Source organism: Sebastes umbrosus, chromosome 21 (genome assembly GCF_015220745.1).
Source record: "Sebastes umbrosus isolate fSebUmb1 chromosome 21, fSebUmb1.pri, whole genome shotgun sequence".
Lineage (NCBI taxonomy): Eukaryota > Metazoa > Chordata > Actinopteri > Perciformes > Sebastidae > Sebastes > Sebastes umbrosus.
In genome coordinates, this window is record NC_051289.1 from 15,874,880 (window position 1) to 15,890,736 (window position 15,857).

Consider the following 15,857-nt stretch of genomic DNA (forward strand, 5'->3'; position numbering starts at 1 on the left):
CAAGAAAAAAAAAGGAAAGAAAGCACACAGCAGAATGAGTGTTTACAAGTGGAATTTCACTTTGATTTATTCATAGTGAAAACAAATGATAAATGTGGGCCAGGTGGGGAGAGAGGATGACTGTGTGAGGAGAGAAAGAAAGAAAGAAAGTGATGGAGGGCAGGGGGAGAGGATGGAGGCGTTTGATGACACAGCAGGAGTTTATCGAGCAAAATGACTTTGCTTATCTATTCAATTAAAATGGATTAAAGGATGCAATGAATGGCAAACTAACCTTGCTCCACTGGCCACACAATTTCCTCAACTTGATTTGCTGTCCCTCATATGCCCTGCAGTCCTCACCTCTGCTCCTCTCCTCCTCCCTTCTCCCCGTTCTGATCTCTTGCTCCTCTCCTCTTTATGCTTGTGTCACAGTTAATCTGTTATTCCATAAAAGCCATAGTGCTATTACTTTGTATCGCCTCTGAGCTACCCACGAGGCTTGCCAATACCTCTGCGCCTGCTCCTCTGTTCCATGTAAAGAAGATTAGAAGCGCAGATTGATTTGTCTTTGTCTCCCGCTGTTCCGCGGCGGCCACGGCTTTTGGTAACCCATAGCGACAGCATTGCCGTGGTAACAGTTAGCAGCGGCGACAGCTGGGATTGTGGGAATCAGAGGTGCTGCCGGCGTAAAAGCTGGCAGCGGGACACAAGGGTGACACATACCTGAGTCGGTGGCATGTGAAGCCTAACAAGTGCGTTTGAGTCACCACATATGCACCACAATACGTCAACACTGTTCAGCAGCAAACCGTAGACAGTTTACTGCATGCATGTTGTGAGTGAGGAGACAGTGGAGATGTGTCACGGCCTTTCATGCATGTGCACACTCAGGCAGGTATATACAAATGCAAGAGCTTTTTGTTTTTACCTGACATTTGGCTTCAGGCTAACTGCATTTTAAAGCCTTTCACCTTCAGCTAATTGAGTTCTTGGCCCTAGGCTAACAATTCCCTGTGGAGCCTTCTAAACTGGGCCAAATATGGCATTAACCTATGGCTACCTAATATTGTTCTGAGGCAGGGACAAAGCTTATTTTGCAGCAGTATCAAAAGTAAGATTCCCAACTGCGAAAATATCTACCTTGACAAAATACACTAGAGGCTCTACTGTTGTTTGAAGAGTACGGAAACAGAGAAAACAAAAAAAAGCACCACTCTTCCCAGCAGGGGATAGGGAAAGTGTTTAATAATTACAATGTGCATGCGCATGTGTTGGTAAGCGGGTGGTCCCCAGTAGTTTCATAATAACATATGACCATTAATTCAGATGTAGACCCATTTCAAAGGGTATTTTTGACATCAAATTATGGAGAGTGACAGGAAATGTTGCTGAGGTTTCAAAGCCACTAATTTAACTTTAACAAATAAAGCAATCAACCTTTTGGAGGTTGAAACGGGCTCAGTTTGAAAGCTAGAGTGAAGATACATGGATATATGGCATCATATGAAACTACAAAAACCTAAGGAATTCATTGGTACCAACAATGTCATAGCTTGTCAGGAAGGAAGCTAAATAACGCTCCAAACTTGTGCTACATTTTGGCGGGGAAAAACTGGCATGGCCATTTTCAAAGGGGTCCCTTGACCTCTGACCTCAAGATATGTGAATGAAAATGGGTTCTATGGGTACCCACGAGTCTCCCCTTTACAGACATGCCCACTTTATGATAATCACATACAGTTTGGGGCAAGTCATAGTCAAGTCAGCACACTGACACACTGACAGCTGCTTTTGCCTGTCAGGCTTGTCATTGTTTTGTGTTGTTAAATGATTTCCAATAATACATTTAAAAGTAATTATAGTTGCATAAAGCAGCATATTAGCACACTCCCATGTTGAGTATTACATACTTGACAAATCTCCTTTTTAAAGTACATTTTGAACAGATACAAAATGTGCGATGATAATTTGCGATGAATCGTGAGTAATTATGGACAATCATGCAATTAAATATTTTAATCGATTGACAGCCCTACAAAATACACTAGAGGCTCTACTCTGTTGTTTGAAGAGTACAAAAACAGAGAAAATAAAAAAAGCACTACACTTCCCAGCAGGGGATAGGGAAAGTGTTTAATAATTACAATGTGCATGCGCATGTGTTGGTAAGCGGGTGGTCCCCAGTAGTTTCATACTAACATATGACCATTGTGACTGTGCGGTGACTTGCAATTTTCTCCGTTGGGCATAGTGTAGCAGAGACGGTGAAACGTTAACCTGCACTTGACCCACATGTGCGCAGTTTGACAGCAAACACAATCCTGTGATGACAGCCTTCCCTGCTTTCTTCACAACCATTGGATAAAAGCCAGATTTTAAAAAAAAAAGGGTCTGTCCTGCAGTGGTTTGACTTTTAAAAAGTAGAGTGGGACAAGGGATAAAAATGCTGTGCAGTCCCTCGTAAAGTGGGACACTTGGTCACCCTATTACCTGGAGGGTAGGAAAACCCAGACGCAAGGGATTAACAACAGGTTCTCTTCCCGAAATATGCCTGTTTATGTCAAAAATATAAAAAGGCGATGAGAGTATTTGTAGTGAGAATTGACACTGGGATTAAAAAAAGCTTTTACACACACACACAATTTTACACAGTGATCAGAGTGGAAAATTGCATATGCGGTATGCATTGTGTAAAGAGGGACAGAAGCATGCAATATTATTATAGTATTTGCTACGGATCATTCGCTGTGTCTTTCTCATCTTTCATGCTGATGTCTGTTGAGCAGATATTCACAGTTTGCACAGTTCACGGTCTAAAAATCTAAACAAGATTTTTTACCATATTGACTTTACCTCATTGGTTGTCTCTAACAACAAACCGTAAAACACTGAGAATATACCGCAGATCTAACTGTTAAAGAACCAGTCTCCAGTACCTGTAATATATTCATACTATGCTGTATAATCAAGCAGGTCTGCTGTAAAAAAGAAAATATTTCATATCATAAAATAAGGTGGGAGGAGGATAAATTAAGGCAACTGATAACAAAATAAAGTGGGAGAGGCAGAGAGTAATATATGAGGTGTGAACTAAACCAAATGGATATGTGTAAGAGGGAGACAGAGGGGGGTGGTGTTGGGGGTGTGACAGGGAGTCAGGGGGCACGTTCCTCTCCCTTCAACCGGTCCGTTGGATAAATGGATATCGACAAGGCTGCTACACAAAATGAATTACTGATGTGACTGAACTTTAGTCTGACCCAGCGTGTGTGTTCTTGTGGGTTGGTGTACCTAAAGGGGATGCATGAGCTGACATGTCAATGGAATTGTGAGTTTGGGTGCGAAAAAAATAGGCAACTGTTAGTAGGGAACAGAGGGTAACATTTAGGGGGATCTATTGGCAGAAATGGAATATAATATTTATAAGTATGTTTTCTTTAGTGAATAATCGTCTGAAAATAACAATTGTTGTGTTTTCGTTACCTTAGAATGAGCCGTTTATATCAAAATACGGAGCGGGTTCGCTTTACGGAGCCGGCCGCCATGTTTCTACAACACGTTCAAACCCCAATCTAGTCAAATACCGCCCCTCGGGATCAGAGACCGACGCACGGGGTATCCCTCTTGCGTTACTTTTGGACGGACCGGGGACGTCTTGTCAATATATACACTTTTTACAAGCATAGTGTCCCTTCAAAATAAACTTGCGTTTTCACAGGAAGTTAGGTTTAGGCAACACAACCACTTATTTAGGGTTAGGAAACAGCCGTGGTTAACGTTAATTTCACTGACTAGCGACTCACAGGACTGATGATACCAACAAGTCACGAGAATAGCGACTGACGTGATAAAATAAGTCATTGTTACTTTTAGTTTCACACGGGACATGGACACCGGTCTCCTGGTTGAATGTCTTTTGTGTTTGACCCATCCACCACCACTCCTCCCGCCCACCTTTAGCGGACTCTCACGCTATTAATACTGCGTCACTTGCTCCGACTGTCGAAGAATGCTGAGGGTGGGTTTACATTGAAGTCAGTTAAAAGCCTGGTGCATCGCATACAGTCGCTAAAGGGCAGTATTTGTCGAGTTGGGAGTGAGACTGGGTTGGCTTCTACAGTAGCCCAGAACGGACAAACGAAACACTGGCTCTAGAGAGAGCCATTCGCATTTTCACGTTTTTGCCGCGGCCGCCGTAGTTCTCCTACATGCTTGGCACACGGGAGAGGTTTCAATTGGTTGCAATCTGCAACCTCACCCCTAGATGTTGCCAAACCCTACACACTGCACCTTTAAGTATGTGTGTGTGTATGGGTACGGTATGTGTGTATGTGTCTAGAGCAGCTATAAAGGATGCTGAAAATGAATTTGCCAACTGCCTCTGTGGTCAACTGTAATCCGAGCTGAGGTCAGACCTCAATCTGCCTTACCACACTCTCTCTCTTTCTGTACATCTGATTGGATATGGGCATATGTTAAGACACAAAACGTAAATGCATGATCTTATATGAACTAACATATTCTCACAAACACACATCCACAAGCACTCACATACACCCAAACGCACACACACCTGTGATGAAACATCCAGAGACAATTTTCTGCTTAATCATCTTTCTCCATACTTCAGAAAACCACAGACTGCATCCTTGTTACCTGATCCAAGATAACAGAAAAGCACTATTTTCTTGTTGTCTTTGTCTCCGTCACTCCCTTTCCCTCTCTATCGAACCCTGTCTCTCTCTCTTGTTCTTGTCTCACCCCCTCTCTTTGCCCCTGCAGAGTATCTCTTTAGCGACGAATAGCAGCCATGTTGTGGCTGTATCTAGCTGCTCAGTGTGTCCCCTGCCATCTGTGTCTGTCTGGCTGACTGAAAAGAAGAGAAAAGTCTTTAGATCAGTGCTCATAACAAATAGCTGCCATCTAAATTCATATGTTACTGTGAGCAATGTTTTCATTGACTATATCCCTGCCAATTCAAGCTTTTGGAAAAAAATAGCATTCAATACTTCTTCTTTCATTAGATTATTAAAACTTCTATAGGTTTTTATTGGTCTATTACTGCCATTTTATGAAAGTAATAAAGCTCTGATTAGCAGCTTCTTTTATAGAACAGCTAAGAGGGCTTTGAGTGGGCAGCTCTTAAAAAAATCATGAGAATTCACAGCTAATTTCTTGAAGATATTCAATTTGAAGAAAGAAAACCTGATGTGACTATTCAATATCTTGATAAAATATAGGGAGTGTTGTCACCTACCTAATTTTGCATTGTGAAGTAATGGTTTAAAATGACCTGCCACACTTTCAGAATTACCATCATTTTGATTCAGTGTTTTGGTAATTATTATTTTGTAAGAGTAACTGTCAAATTTGTTAAATGACATCTCTGGTTTTAGAATGAAAAGAATTGATGGATAAATAATGAATATAAATGTATATGAATAACCATCAAAAGCCGAGCCAAGATATCTTTTTAAACAATTTAAGACACACCTGTGAATCTCTAACAAGAAGGAGCGATGGCGCTGCAGGATAAAAATACGACCCCTAAAAGGAAAAGCGCTCCCAGGTACAGCGGATAATCATCTGCGCGGTCTGCCAAGTTTTGGCAAATGAAAATTAAAAAGCATTATCTGTCCCTTTATTATATAATCTTCTGTGACATCTGCTTTGAAATGAATCCCTGGGTAATAACGGTGCCAATGACATGCATATTCAACTACTGCTGTTGAAGGTTATTTTTAAAACAGGCAAGCTTACAGATTTGAACACAAACACACACACACAGTCACTAAGCACTACTTTTATAACGTGTGATATGGGACAATTAACAACTGCTAGAAGACTGTGTGACATCCCTTTTAAATCTGACACAACAAAATGTGTCATGGATTTAACACTGTGTTAAAAATGTTTTTAAAAAAATCGTGACAATAGGAAATTTAAGGTACATTAGATGTGAAATATCACAATGGCATTTTTCTGTAGTGAAATTACTACTCTGCCCTGCAACCAAAAGAAACTATCAATTTGATATACTTAACAAAAATTGCCATATATCTAACTAACTAACTATGTTTTAACCATAACAAGACCCTTCCCTGGTCTGCTTTTCCTGTTTCCCTGTCGGCTGTTTGGAGCAATGCCAGCCTGTGTCAAGCAAAGTTTAATATAGCCTCCTGACAAAACCATGATGGAAGTCAATAGGGACAAGTGATGGAAGAGACTGTGAACTTGCCCAAGGAGCTATGTTAAATATAATTAGATGCACACTTCATGTGAAGTAAACAATCAAAAGAGCATTGATCTAATAAAAATCAATTAACAGAATAAATGTATTCCTTAGTTTTGGTCATCTTGGTAGTCTTAATCAACTCCAAGCCGTTTCAGGGCGTTTGATGCTCCCGTCACATTTTACTCACTGTGGCCTAGTATTCACTGCAACCTCTATGGAAGCAGCACAACCATGGCCATACATGGAAGTAGGGAGAACTCAAAAAAAGTCTTTTGTGAAGTATAACACTATATAATGTCATAAATCTTAAAAAAGCAGATACAATTTCATTAAAAAATTAAAATGGAAAGCACATAATTTAATGATTTTTACAGGATCTGTTTAGTGCAAATAGTTTATTTTTGGCAAAATATTAAATAAAACATGTAGAATAAAGTGACTTTGATGAATTATCACTATTTCATGCTAAGATTTGGTTATTTTTTTTCCCATGGGAAGCGTTCGTCACACATGATTCATTCAAGGACTGTCCAACATTTTAAAATTCAACGATAATTTCTGTTTTTACTGTTTCTATAGTTTTTGATAAATGGTGTAGTTTTGCTGATTTCTTTTAAAGAAAACATGCCTTTCAAACCTGCTGGCAGGTTGTGGTGTTCTGAGCGTTAACCAATGGAATGTCTGTCTACATTAACTATTGCTAACAGCGAGGACCAGGGCCAAGACGTTGATGAGTGGATGAGGAAAATAAATACTTATCACTGTTTAATTATTGTATATTATCACAGAACTTCATCAAGTGAAGTCCCACCCTTACAGCCAAAGAGCAGGTCACCGAAGAAAAGAAATGAAAGTCCAAGAATTAATAAAACATAATTTCTTTACCTGCTTGTAGCAAAGAGAGTCAATGTCAACAATCTTTACGTGATTGATATCATAGTTTCCATACCTTAATGTCCCTGCATATGTTTTGTAGCCTTTGTAACGGATCAAAGAGAGCCATGCAGACATTTACTCTTCAACTCTGAAACTTGTTGAAAAGAAAGAAAATAAGATCCATCACAACCTTGAAGATCCGCCAAGATACGTGAGAGGCTCACAAGCTGAGTAAACATCAATAGTGAAACCAACTACCATTCACAGGCTCTCTTATGAAGGCCATTGCTTTGTTTTGGAACTTTATTTTAAATTTACTTTGGTTTAAAGTTCATTAATACTGGCAGATATAAAGAAGATACAAGAAATAAAAGACGTCAATGAGAGTCAAGATGTTCCAAGATGTGCTCTTTCAGTAATGGCTCTTCTACAGTTCATACGTACACCTGCATTACGGCCTCTTAAGGTAATCAAAAGTAAGACGATACCAAAAGTTGAGTTTTAAAACAACAGAGTTAAAGGGGAGGAAACAAAATAATTGTTTACACTCTCAAATGTGAAAAAGAATAATGTAAATGCTAAACTCTATGAAGAGAAGCACTGGTATAAATGGGGAAAATACAAAAGTAAACACTATCGGTAACAGCTTGCTTTGTTCCATAGGGCTTTAAAATAAATAATATTCTTATTTATCATAACAAAACACATCCATTACTCTCATCACAGTATAAAAGCACAATATCTTGCTTTATTCCAACAAAAAGGATCTTTAACCAAACTAATATCCCGTATCTGGCTTTGTGATCGTCTGTCAAGTTTATTTTTCATTAAAACCTATTTTAGAAACACGGTTGAGAGCACACGTTTGTGTGTGTGTGTCATTGCATCATAGTGCACATGCATTTTGTCATACACACGTGGTAGTGTGTGCATGCATGCTTTTATTTGATGTGACGCGAAGCGTCAATTTTGGCCGGTTGATATCTCTTCCAGATTTAATTTGCGTAAATAGTGTTTAGCGGCGCCTTGGGGCCTTGAACGAGACAATCAAACCGACTGATGAAGGCAGGCCGAAGCATCCGCTGTAAATACACTGTCGCTATTTCCTCCATTGTTGGACACCTCCATTCATGCAGTAATTACACCCATTACAAAAGACACAAACACTTAAGTTTCTTTCAGAGCTACGTGGATGAGGGGGTGGGAGCGGAGTGTGATGTTGTTGTATGTAAGTGTGATTGCATTTTTTTTTTTCTGAATATGCGTCTTTGTTTGTGAGGGTGGGTAAGTGGGTCGGTGTGAATGAATATTAGTCTCCGTGTTTAATTGCCTGCATTTGCAGATAGTTAATATCATTTTTTTTTTCGGTTCGCATATTGAGCTTTTAGGATAAGTGTGTTTTCATATGCGCGCACATCACGCTGGTGTATTTGTGTGTGAATGAGCATTTTAGCAACGTGGCATCACATTTATTGACCGACTCTACTGAAATTAATTTCACTAAGAAAAAACTGTCAATGCCCTCGCCTTCATTTACTGCTAAATTGATTCTGAGGGTAATATAGGGTGGGGAGGTGTGTGTGTGTGTGTGTGTGTGTGTGTGTGTGTGTGTGTGTGTGTGTGTGTTGAGGAGCGTTTAAAGAAAGAGGAAAACAAAAGACCTTGTGTATCTGTGGGTTTGGATGTGAGTGCATCTGCATGTGCCACTGCCAGTGTTTCAGAGCACCGCTGGCCTTATTAAAGGCTTTAGAGAGTTCCAAAGGGGCTTCCCTTCAAAATTGCTTTTGAGAGACAAACTCGTCGTGACTTTGGGACTAATTGAACTTTACTGCCACTATAGATACTACTCAATAGAAGGCACAGCTTAGGGATGGAGGCTGCGGCAAGCTTTATCATGCAGACCATCAGTGTGGAACTGGTTAGTTAAAACAGTATTTCTTGAAAGAGAGTGCAGGAAAATGCAAAACGGCCGGAGATGTTCGGACTGCAACTCAAAAGAAGGTATTCACTTGGTTCCTTATGGTACCTTTTTATCAACAGAGTTACAACCAATCCCTTCTCTACTACACTGATGTTAATCTAATACTCACACACACACAGAGAGAAACAAACCTCGGCTTTGATCTTGTTGTCTCCGAAGCAGAGATGCTGTAGGTAGGCTGCAGCGTTGGACTGCACTGATGGGAACTGGTGCTGTAACATCTGGATCACCTCTGGCAGCTCCGGATCTCTCCACCCAAACTCTCTATAGAGAAAGACAGACAGAGACACTTTGATTCCGGCAGCACACAACAAAAGCATCTCACCCAAAACACAGGAGATTACCTGAAAGTAGTCCAATAAAAATCACACTCTTTTTCCCCCAACATACCCGGAGCTACACATATTCACACGTTCACTTACATGGTTACACAGTGTAAACAGAGACAGATATATAGATATAAAAGGCTGAGAATGAATGAGAGAAAGGTTTAACTGTAAGAAAAAAAAATCCACTTTGTTCTGTTTTCAACCAAAGAGCTATCTTCTTATGAAGAAGTTAAGCATACAGGGGGACAGAAATGATGCAAATCACACACTGAATGCCCAATTTGCCAAAACATTGTCATTTCCACCCATCACAGCAAACGAGAGCAAGTGAATGCAATGCGGGTTTTCCTTAAAGAACAACAATGTGAGTCTCTGAATGTCTTTCAACTCTCTATGGCCAGATGATTCAACATAGAGTTCAAAAAAGCTTTATAAACTGTGTTTTTAAGTAGGAAAACGGTAGCGAAGTGTCACTTACAAAAGCTCCAAGGAGATCTAAGGAAACACATCACAGCATTGTCTGCATAGTTTAATTGGCATGTTTATTTGAAATGCAAAGTGCAGTGAAAAAGAAACACTATAGTTGAATGTTTTGAACCAAAGTGGTGGTGATTACCATGTTGAAGGACACGCTGAAAAGCCATCTGAATTATCTTGACGTAGTGAGACACAATGCAAGCAAGTTAGCACATATTAAGAGAATTTCAGTACAACCATGAATAGACGCACAAGGTTCAAGGTTCTTTATTTGTTGGCACATTGGATATGAAAATCGTTGCTCTCAGTTTCCTTCAACAATGCTCACAAAACATGTATATATAAAAGGTGAAATTATACATGTAAATGTAAAAGCAAAATGGTAATCTAAGGCATAAAATAGTGCAGTTGAAATACATATAAACATAAGTATAAAATAGTAATGTGAATTTGCAAATTTGTAATTTTGTTGACGACAGTATTTCAGATGGGAAAACTGAATGTAAACAGGATCTAGTATTTTGCAAGTTGAGAAAGTCACAGTTTGCTGTAAAACTGTTGAAGTATAAGAATTGTTAAAATACGTAATTAGAAAGACCACGCACCCAAAAGTCGCATAAGTGACGTCTCTCTCACTGAAGCTATTCGATACCTGTGTGTTTGGCAATGGGTCTTGCTCGTTCTTTCGCTTCCCGGCTGATAAAAAGACAAGGAGTTGCTGGATAAAACACATCAGGTAAGATAATGTTACTTTTGTGCCTGGTCATAGCTAAGTTAGAGAGCTAGTTTTGGTGACGTTTATTGTGCGAGACGAGAGATGTAGTTCACTGAGTAGTTTCACAAAAAACTAAATGATACTCTGACAAACTGCTACTTTCTTGACTTGCAAAATTATGTTTTAAATTGACAAACATCATATGTATGATTCATGGCGCAATTCAAACTGGATCAAAGAAATATTTGTCTCTCGCCATTGATTACCATTCATATTTTTTTCCAAAATAAGATCCAATGGGGTCCACCAGAAGGGGAGAGATTCCGCCTCTCTGTACATGACGAGAAGTAATATCCACGGAGGTGTAAACAGGAATGTAGTATGTAACAATGAGAAGTACTAATAATATATATACAGAGGTGTAGACAGGAATGTAGTATGTATAGAAAAAGTGATAAATATGTATGTATATACACAGAGGTGTAAAAGTGTAAATGGTGACAAGTGAGGAGCTCAGGAGCTCAAGAGTTCAACAGTCTTATGGCCTGCGGGATGAAGTTGTCCCTGAGCCTGGTTGTGCGGGACTGGATGCTGTGGTACCGTTCAGGCAGAACAATTTGTGGCATTGGTGGTTGGGGTTTGTAATTATCCTGTTGGCCTTCTTCCTACACCGCTGGGTGTAGAGGTCCTCCATGGATGGCAGCTGTAGAGCCTTTACCGTTGAGGGCGGTGCAACTGCCATTCCAGGTGGTGATACAGCCAGTCAGGATACTCTTGATGGTGCACCTGTAGAAGTGAAAGAGTATCCTGGAATCCATGTTAAACCTCCTCAGCCCGCGGAGGAAGAAGAGCCGCTGTCTTGCACGTCTTGGTGATGGTGTGAAGTCCAGAAATAGATTTGAGTAAACTTAGAAAAAGGGGTAAAAAGTTTGACGAATTGCACAGCACAGCATTACTATACTGCCTGCACGCTGTCTGCAGTCTGAGTGGTGTGAGTTATGTTCTATACTTTCTACCATTAGGAGTTTACACTCCTATGAGCACACTGGACAAAGTGAAATAAATGTTTTGTCCCTTGGTAATACCCAGGAAATGGTCTCCTTTATTGTATTATCCCCTGCTGATAATTGTTTTGCTACGGTCCCCCAAATGAGAAAATTATGACTGTGCGAGAAAGTGTGGGCGACTGTGTGTGTGTGTGTGTGTGTGTGTGCACACGCGTGCGCGAGTGTGTGTCTCCACAATCTACTGTAATATTTTCTCCAATAACCACTCTGTAAACTGCTTATCTGTTACTTCCTCTCTCTCTCTTTGTCTCAATGCTTTGAGAAAAACTGTCAATGCGATCTGAAGAAAACCTATGTTGAAATTTTCGGCGCTCCCATCGATTGTGGTGTTTGAGGATCAATTCTGTCGTTTCTGCCGTCACGCTCGCCGTTCTGTGCCAAAATGCGGCTCACTGTAATCACCCATCAAGCTATCGTGAAAGATTTATTTTGCCTCCTAGCTCAGCCTCCCCCTCAAACATGAAAATGTAGTAAATATGGGACAATTGACCCGCTTGGAGAAGTTAAAATTGATGGGGTGGAGGATTGTGCGTGTGTGTGCCTGAAGTTTTTTTTCGCAGCGGAAGATGAAGCCACTCTCATCTCTGTCAGATGAGGCGAATGCGGTCTATGAAACATCTGTGAAAAGCGGAGCGTTCACGGGGGGAGTAAACATGGCTCTCAAAGATAAAGCAAGCTCCAGCGTGGACGGCTCTTTATCTGACGAATGATAAGTGTTCATTCAGCCAGAAAGCAGGACTGAAGGAGGGAGGTGGAGGAGAGATAGAGAGAGGGAGGAAGAGGGAGGGATTCCCAAGGCATTTAGGGGATTTAGGAGGAGAGACCCTCAAACAACACCCCTTAAATCACACAGCCAGATAACATCAGGCCAGTTTGTTTGTTTATGTGTGTGTGTATGTGTGTGTGTGGTAAGATTAAGATAGGATCATGATGTGTGTTTATGTGGACACAAATGCCTGTGTGTCATTTGTCTCCGTGTGAGTTTGTGTCCATCAGTGTGTGTGTTTTCATATGCATCCGTGACTGTACTTTAGTCTATGTATCTGTGTTGATGTGAATGTGTGTGTTTGAGCATATGAGTGTGTGTGTGTACGTGTGTGTGTCATCCATCCCCCGCAGCCTCCCAGCTCTGTCAGTGTAGTTAATAGAAAGCAGAGTGATCTGCTGATAAGATAAGCATCATGGCTCGCCATTAATTAAAAACCCCTGGTAGGGAGAGAGAGGAACAGAGCAGGAGAGAGAGGGAGAGAGAGAGAAAGAGGGAGATGGAGTGAAACACAGAGGGAGAATGAGAATGAGGAGGGAGAGTTAAGGGAAAAAGCAGAGCATTTGAAAAAGGCAACTGTGGCTACAACGGGCAAGAGGAAGCTGAAAAAAAAGGGATAGAAAACGAGGAAAACAACCCTCAGATGAGATGCCAGTCATGTCAACACGGGTGCTAATGAGAGCTACAGCCCCGGTAGACGCACCGCCAGGCGACAAGCCAATGACGTGGAACAGCGGGATGCAAACAGAGAGGGATACAGCACGCACAAGGGAGGGCTGATCAAAGAGGCACTGCCAGCAAAACTCACACTAAATACCCACACAACTTTTGAGGAATCTGCAACACAATATGCTGCCGCTTGAGTGCCATATTCTTTATATTATTTTATGCCTTGTGTGGCAATAAATGCCACACAGAAACAATTTGTTGACTTGCCTTTTTTTTTTTTTACACCTGTGCTACATGCTCTTGATACGGCGGATATGAGAATAAATTAGGTGGCAGTGTTGCCACACAGAGCTTCGTGTTCCTGGTTAGACGGGTAACTCTTCCATTTCTTGAGGCATGCGGAGGCGTGATGCAGCGAAATACTTCGAATGGAAACACCAGGTATGACAGGAGTGCGGTCTAACATACTGAGAATAAAGGCAGGTGGCAAGGGGGTTCGTAGAGGGGGGAGGGTGGAGGGTGGAGGGTGGAGGCAGAGACGGAGTGATATAACTGGGACATAGGAAGAGGCTGCTGTGTGATGGTGGGGCTTTGATGCGGGCACACACACATGCACATGTGCATGGGAGGGAGGTGAAATGATAGAAGAGTACAACACATGAAAATGTAAGGATTATCAAAGGATTTCTCTCTTTTTAAAAAACTTCATATCTCTCTCTTTTCATGTCAAGGTCTCATGAGACAGCTCAACCTCTATCTGAAATCCCAACATGGCCCCTGATACATGTATGCACACACACGGTGACGAAGCAAAGCTCATCTAATCTGAAAAAACACTGATTGGATACACACACACACACACACACGCACGCACACACACACACACACACACACACACACACACACCACCGTGATGCTGATTTGTACACACAGATTGGTTGATTGTTGCTGTGAATAATTCCAGCTCCTCTGCCTTGTGTAGAGGGAAGCTGAAGGTTGAGGGAGAAGACATGAGTGACAGCAATACATCTTCCTTCTGTTGCATCATTTATTGTCATGTTTCCCCCGTATCCCTGAACTCAAACGGATGAAATGACAGAGGTAAAGTGTGGAGGGATGAATTATGTAATGGAGAATGTAATACATAACGAAAAAAAAGAAAGAAAAGATGAGTACCATCGGGTAAAATTTAGTGTCTCTTGTTCGTGATGAGTAAAACTGCACATAAAGGCAGCTGAGTGGAATGGCCTTGTATATAGCCACTATGAAATATACATTTATACCAGTCCCTGGACATACAATACATTACAGCAATACGAATAAACACACCATGTATACAAACAAATGGGCAGCTGGGTGACATTGGTAACAGAATGCTCCAGGGATGACGTATGTTTGTACGAAAAGCCAATGGGATTTTTCCATTGGGTTTTGGATTATTGCAGAAAATAAGCTATGTGGCAAACACACGTTTATGATATTTACATGTTTTGTTCAGCAAGATAACTGAACACCACTTCTATGATTTTTGAAGCCTGAATGCAATCGCCAGAAGTAAAAAGCTAATGTTAGGCTTTAAACGAACTACACCACGGTCACATGAGCGCGAGTAAACACAACGAGGTGGTAACAGCGAACGAAGCGGCGTGATGACGTTTAGTGGTCTCATTGAGCCACTCGTTAGCAACCGCCATTTTTAAGACACATAAAACTTTAGAATTCATGAGTGGAGTAAAAAGTCAAAATTCCATCTTCTTAAATGTGATCAATCAATGTTCCTCTATGACAGTGAACTGAATCTATTTGAGTTGTGGACAAAACAAGACATTTGAGGACGTCATCCTGGGATTTTGGGGAAAAATGATCGACTTTTTCAACACTTTTTTGACATTTTATAGACCAAACAACTAATTGATTAATCGAGAAAATAATACACAGATTAATTGACAATGAAAATAATTCTTAGTTGCAGCCCCAGTTGGATGATAAACCAGGACTGAAAGGTGGTTTTAATAAGATCAAGATCAAGACAAATCAATAAGATATCACATCAAATTGCATTAATTCAAAAAACAACAACCTTATTCAGAAACAGCATATGCACAGTCAAAGATTTAAAACACACTGTAGTGTCGTATTTATCTGATGTCATTTGCTATCTTCACAACCTCGTACTGTTATGTGCATGACTATACGCGCAATTTTCGAAAACACAAGGTGTACATGATTTGGGTCCCCTAGCCCAAATCACATCCATCAGCAGGGACCACAATGCATCTGGAGTGACAGCTCCACCCAGGAAGCCTGTCCCGCTGGCCTTAATCTGATTGGACAAGGTCTGTCATGTCTGTTAACTGATTGGAGGGTCAGGAACGGACGGACTGGCAGTGTGCATACCAAAGCAGATGCTAATTAGGACCTGAACATCAATCTTCATCACTGTGGTGGGTTGGAGGGGGGCAGATAGAGAGAGAGAGAGAGAGAGGGGATCGTGGGAGGGAGAGAGTGAGAGAATAGAGAGAAAAAACAGGAAGAACAGCAGAAAGAGAGAAAATGCAATTTAGGTAATTTACTGCCTTGGTGATCAAATTTCTCCTGTTACTCCAGAGGAGCTGAATAAGAGTTTGACTTCGACAAAGGAGCAAATGGCACACTTTTTAAATATTGCCTATTAAATCATTCCAGCAGTCCGCGCTCACCTTTTTCCTCGTCCTCATCCTCTCTTTATCTCTCACTATGTATAATCCTTTCTTTCCTTCT

General features: G+C 40.9%; 1 protein-coding gene across 1 annotated transcript in view; it reads right to left on the reverse strand.

Moving 5' to 3' along the window:
• The window catches only part of ctnnd2a (catenin (cadherin-associated protein), delta 2a), a 317,537-nt gene that overhangs the window by 95,057 nt on the left and 206,623 nt on the right, over positions 1 to 15,857 (reverse strand). Inside the window, exon 13 of the mRNA XM_037756610.1 lies at positions 9,206 to 9,338. Within this exon, the coding sequence (XP_037612538.1) occupies positions 9,206 to 9,338 (133 nt within the window). The remainder of the gene's footprint in view (positions 1 to 9,205; positions 9,339 to 15,857) is intronic.